We start from the raw sequence: 5,823 nt of genomic DNA, 5'->3' as shown, positions 1-5,823 counted from the left end.
TATTTTATGTGGGCGACTTAGGTCAGCGGTCCTATTTTTCGAGTATCATACGTTGTGTATGGAGCACCACTTATACTGTCAAGTTTTGGTTTCGACGGCCCACAGGCACACCACCCTATGTGTTCGTGGTTAATTATTGTTGTTGACATGAGACGAACAAAAGAAATTTTGAAATCGATAAGGGCTACTGAAATAAAGCTTTAGAAATAAAATATCTAAACTACATTTCGCTCTAAATATCTCAATAAAGTTTAATGAAATGTTTATCGACTTATGTGTCGTATTGAGATATTTAGAGCGAAATGTAGTTTAGATATTTTATTTCTAAAGCTTTATTTCAGTAGCCCTTATCGATTTCAAAATTTCTTTTGTTCGTCTCATGTCAACAACAATAATTAACTACGAACACATAGGGTGGTCTGCCTGTGGACGGCCGAGCCGCAATCGCGAGCGACGAAGACGCGAGGAGAACGAGGAGTACCTACATAATAGTCAAGTTGAGAACTCGAATTTTCCCTCCGCGGCTTCTCTGCTTGATTCGCCGTCGCCAAAATGACAGTTTTCTCTACCCTTTTCTGCAACTCGTGAAATCTCTACCCTTTCGTAAACCTCTAGCCTGAAAAGAAACCTCTTTTGAATTTTTTTTTTTCGTTTGGAACACTTTATTGTATATATAACTCATTGATCAATTTACATCAATATGCTGGGGGATAAGGAAACCCTTTCGGGCTTTTACAAGAACCCCGAGTCTAATTAATATGGTATTATCTATTTACAATCAGGTTTGTATGGTAGTGTATTATGTATAAACTAATTTAGCATCCTATGTTAAAGAAATCTCATATGTCGTTACGGCTAGAGTTTAAATTATTGCCTAATATTTAAGAGATATTGCTTAACCTTTTTCCTAAAACTATGAGGTGAATTAACACTTTTTAAATCATCAGGGATCAAATTCCATAAATTTGGCATTTATAACGGAGACCAACGGAGTGACCATTTTTCATGGTCACTGGTTATTTCCTGGGATTCGCTCCCAGCTTATATAGATTATCCTTGAAATATCAGTAACAGTTTAGCTAGTTCATATTTATTTATTGTTAATTATGTTGATGAATGAGATATCCAAAAATTATGCATAGCATCAGGAGCCCATTACCCGGAGCAAACAACTTCCATACTGCGACTGCAAAACGGCATTTTCACAAGTAAAGTTATTTTTAGATGTGATTTTCCTGCGAATTGGTTTGGGATAGCCAATCTTAAGCGATTTCGTAATATTATTGGTGCGTAATAGCAGTACCTCGTCCACATGGGAAGTTAACATGGTGCACACATGCGAAGAATCTTCTTTGGAGTGTTCTGACAGTATTTCGAGGGATGGTTTCAGTATTTTCTCGCAAAGCAGCAGCTGACTTACAATTTTCGCGGGAAAAGCTTGGCTAAAAATAACTTGTGAGAATGCCGTTGCACAAATATATGGAAGCTGCACGCTCCAGGTAATGGGCTCCTGATCATGCATTGTATTTCATTTGCAAAACATGATGATGCTAGGACGTTTTTAAACTAAGTATTCAAGTTCAGGCCCGTAGCCAGACGTTTCTGATAACCGAAGCAATTGCAAAGCGCCGAAGCTAGGCCAGGGGGTCAAATTAAGATGTCTAGAACCCAGGAAATGCAATTTTTAAGGTGTAACAAGAAAAGAAACACCTTTTTTCATATCAACTTCTTACAGGAACATGAAAAAATTATTTATTTCATGATTTTGACCGAGACAAGTGCCTGACGGTTCGCCTGTTACGGCCTTGAATACTCTTCTGAATACTTCTTTACCGGTATATGTTGGTCACTTAGTTTTTTTATTCTATGTCGATCGGTTGCAGGCGAAGGGGTGAGGGGACAAAAATTCCCTAGCTACTGACATGGGGAGGAGCTAGAAAAGTTTACTTGAGCTTATAGGGGGAGGCGTAAAAAGTTTTTGATGTTTAATTCTCCCATTCACCAGCCCCCACCCATTAAATGATGACCACTCGCTTCTCCCTTATTGGCAGTCCCCCCCCCCCCCCCCCCCCGTATAGTCCCCTGTAGGAAATATCCGCCCTCCAACTCTATGTAGTTTTGTTTGTCTGTTTGTTTGTTTGTTTGTGTTTGCTGAACAGAAATCCAGTTTATATAATTAGCGGCTCAGTTCAATCATCTCTTAATATGTTTCATTTTTGACCATCTGTACTCAGCCGCCTAATTTTTTTTGGAATGTGTTTATCATTAAAGTGTTTGGAAGCCATAAAAGAATTACCCATTAAGTCTACTGATGCCTTTAATTGAATTGACAAGAAATGATAATAAATTGTTATAACAACAAATATAACCCAAATGGCAATGGCTTTATTAATGTAGGAGTGTAGGTCGATTACAACCCTTAAATCCTTTGACTATTGTACTGAGTCGTATACTTACAATAATAAGCAATTATTGGATGAGGTTGAGCATGATATCGTGAATTATCAAAACCGAGGTCTGTGTTATCTGCCGAAGCCGGAGGCTGAGGCAGATAATACAGACACGAGGTTTTGATAATTCACGATATCATGCGAAAACCGAATTCAATAATTGTTTTATTATACGTTTTTTAACAATTTGCCATCTCTTTTTCTAGCGCCGGCGTAAAACTTCGTCAGAATATTGGCCAAAGCGGTTTTATCTTGTGGTTCCTCCAGGTTCTTCCCTCTCAAATAATCATTCAGAATTTTTTTTTCCCTATTCGGAATCGGAGGCGAATCGCTCAGCCATATTTTCGAAAGTTTGACAACACTACACGGACGAGGGGCTTGGAAACTAGGCGGACTTTGAACTCGACATGATAACCCAATATCTGCTGCAGATGTTGGGTTATCATGTCAAGTTCACATGCTACTGTATATTGACTGAATGCGCTCGACCAATCACAAGTTTCAAAGTAATTCTAATGTATAATAATGAATGATATACTGCGTGAGTATATACATCCTCAAAAAATTTGAGGTTCTTTAAAACTAACCCTTGTTTTTGTAGAAGTGTTTCTTGCAGCTGAGAACAATTCAGTGCCAAATTTTCATGACGAGCCCCATTGGTCGAAACGGCTAAGAACCTGCGTAGCCTTCTTTACAATAATGCCGAGACAGTGTAAATTACTGAATTACTAGGATAACGGATGCAAACTTTTTTGGCATTAATTAATTTGTATAATTAATTAAGTTAAGACATATCGTAATAAATTCACGAACTTTGCAAAGTAATATCAAGTCTTCTTGCATTTTCTTGTTGATTAAAAAAATACCGGACATTCAGTTCCTGATCTTATCAACTCTGTTTGCGTCGCATACGAATAAGGACCTTTTTAGAAATTCATTTCGATTTGATATAATAAAAGTAGATCTAAGAGTCTGCATGAAATAAATCCATGAAATGGTTCAGTTATTCTGCAGAGCTCAGTTCTCTAAGAGATTCATGTAAACTTGCTGGTCTTGACTCCACGTCTCCGCCTCTATTAACAAACGCAACAACCGTTGTAGCTGTACTATTACTTGGAGTGCTTCGTCTTTCGAACAGGCTCGGCACAGCTAACATTGTTCCGGGCACGAAGGCCTGCATTCCAACACGGTTTAACCTGGCTTGCAACCCAGATGGCCTCCTCTTGAACATGGCGAGGAGCGGACAGCACGCGAACGCTACACTATGCATAGTTTTCCTCATTTCAGGGTTACGGTAGCCGTACAAGATCGGGTTTAGTGCCGAGTTTGTATAGTGCAGTGCTTTCACGAACGCTATTAAGCGGAAGAGACCAGGAGGCTCGGGTAAGCGTTCCAAATCGTACGTAGCCACCACCGTTACGACAAAGAACGGGAACCACGCGATCATGAAGAGGCCGGTAACAAGGGCTACTGTACCCGCAATGCGAATTTCCCTGTGGATCGTAGCAGCGGCTAGCTCGGGGTATACCCTTGTCCGCGAACGACCGGCTGTTTCGTAGATCAGTAGGTACACTGCAAACATGACGATAAAGGGCCCAACAAAGCACATTGTAAATATGAACACCGTGTAGCCTTCTTCCCAATGCTTGAGTTGTATCGGGTACAGTCCTGCCACAAGAGCCGAGCAACTCCACGCGATTAATATCATGGCGTGGAAGACGCCTTCGTGGATTCCGCGATGCCTGATCGGCCAAACTACGGCTATGCATCGCTCAATGCTAATAGCAGTGAGTTGAAAAATAGACGCGCATCCTATGAAGACATCGAGCGTTATGTACAGTTCGTAACCAACAGGATGAAGTGTAGTGTCGAAATAATGGCAGCTATACACGTAAAACCAGCAGGGAATTGAAACGAAACCCACCATTAAATCTGCTACAGCCAAGCCCAGTATAAAAGTGTTTGTAGTTGTTTGAAGTCGCCAGTTTTTCTGGTAGGCTGAAATAACTAGTGCATTTCCGACAAAAATTGTGAAAACCACACAAGTGTAGTACAAGGTGCTTATAGCGACTTCACTAGTTGTAAGATACTTGACATCCTGTAGGAATGGCGTTGGAGTTGTGGTTAGTCTTTGGAGTGGCTCCGTTGAAATGTTTGTAAATAAGACGGTGCGTAAAGTTGAAGACATAGTTATGGAATCTGAAGACAGCTTTGCATGTCCGTCGACGAACTCAGTAGACTATAACGGTCGTAACTTGTTTTCCAAGCCAGAACGTTTTTCAAATTTCATGAAACAAACTGGCGCTTCTTGCAAGTACTAAAACACTGTAAATTGAACTTATGTGGTCGCTAGTTGCATGAAACTATTCCATGCCTGGCGAAAACAACCTTGTGCCTCTTTCTTAAGGTTGTTAATTAATTACATGAAACGTGACGAATGTTTCTCCTTCAGCTAACCCAAACAAAACAAGCCATTTCTCTATGGCTAAGTTTGACAGATATTTATCACTTTTTCTGACTTGCTTCACCAGCCTTTGTCTATCTTATAAGGGAAAACAATGAATTTGGCAGTCAACAATAAACGCCTTTGTAACTTGTTTTCAATGTCCCAGTGAGAATCTTTCCCAGTCCTTTCGCTTCTCGGATCAAACGCTCTGGCTACGTAATGACTCTGCACAAAAATGGCAAAAGAAAGCTCCCATGCTTTATAAATTTAATGACCTATATCTATACTTCTTCAAACACAAAGAGTTAACTTGGAAATGTTTGATCGCGAAATCGGCTTGGCGCACGCAATCAAGGTTAAGTCGAAGGCGCCCCGTTTGTCGGTTCTCTGTCAAGGTCGACAGATATTTATCGCATTTAAGGCATCATTAGGCATCTTCGTAAGCTTTTGACTTGATTATATAGGCAAACAATAAACCCGCCCCGTGTTGCTCTTTAGCAAAAAGGTTTTTACACAATAGGCGCTCAAGCAGTTTAGCTTCGGGCTGTTTTGATTACTTGAGTTGTTTGTATTCATTGGAATTTTTGATTTATATTCTGTGGTTAAGAAAAAAGCTTATAAACGAGATCAAAAAGATACATTTAGTTAAATTTTGACCCCGATAATATGTAGCCTACGAAACAGTCACTTTTTTGTGTAAGTTCACTTGTGCACCCGGCGGAAGCAAGCGTCTAGGGTGTGTGCATGTACGGCGGGCCTCGCGAACCGTGTGAGTGTCACTCGAGAATATCAACGCGCGCGCTTGTCCCGCTCGCTTCCCGCTTCCCGCATCCCGCTCTCTTCCCGCAACCTGCCTGCTTTCCGCCTCCCGCTATATTCCCTGTAGACTTTTTTTAGTGAAAGGAAAGATCATTTCGCACCGCTGAG

At 40.6% G+C, this 5,823-nt stretch overlaps 1 protein-coding gene across 1 annotated transcript; it reads right to left on the bottom strand.

Annotated features, from left to right (window-relative positions):
- Positions 1 to 2,363: 2,363 nt before the first annotated feature.
- Positions 2,364 to 4,874, bottom strand: LOC144635359 (beta-1 adrenergic receptor-like). Its single transcript, XM_078494466.1, has one exon. The coding sequence runs from the start codon at positions 4,636 to 4,638 to the stop codon at positions 3,454 to 3,456; it is 1,185 nt and encodes a 394-aa protein (XP_078350592.1). The 5' UTR covers positions 4,639 to 4,874; the 3' UTR covers positions 2,364 to 3,453.
- Positions 4,875 to 5,823: the final 949 nt, after the last annotated feature.

Source organism: Oculina patagonica, chromosome 13, assembly GCF_052425735.1.
Source record: "Oculina patagonica isolate OP01 chromosome 13, crgOcupat, whole genome shotgun sequence".
NCBI lineage: Eukaryota > Metazoa > Cnidaria > Anthozoa > Scleractinia > Oculinidae > Oculina > Oculina patagonica.
The sequence above is the reverse complement of the archived record's forward strand: the minus strand, read 5'-3'. Positions and strand labels throughout refer to the sequence as shown.

Bases quoted from the DNA above. Each gene is read 5' to 3' on its own strand.
- LOC144635359 (XM_078494466.1), bottom strand. From the start codon at position 4,638: ATGTCTTCAACTTTACGCACCGTCTTATTTACAAACATTTCAACGGAG.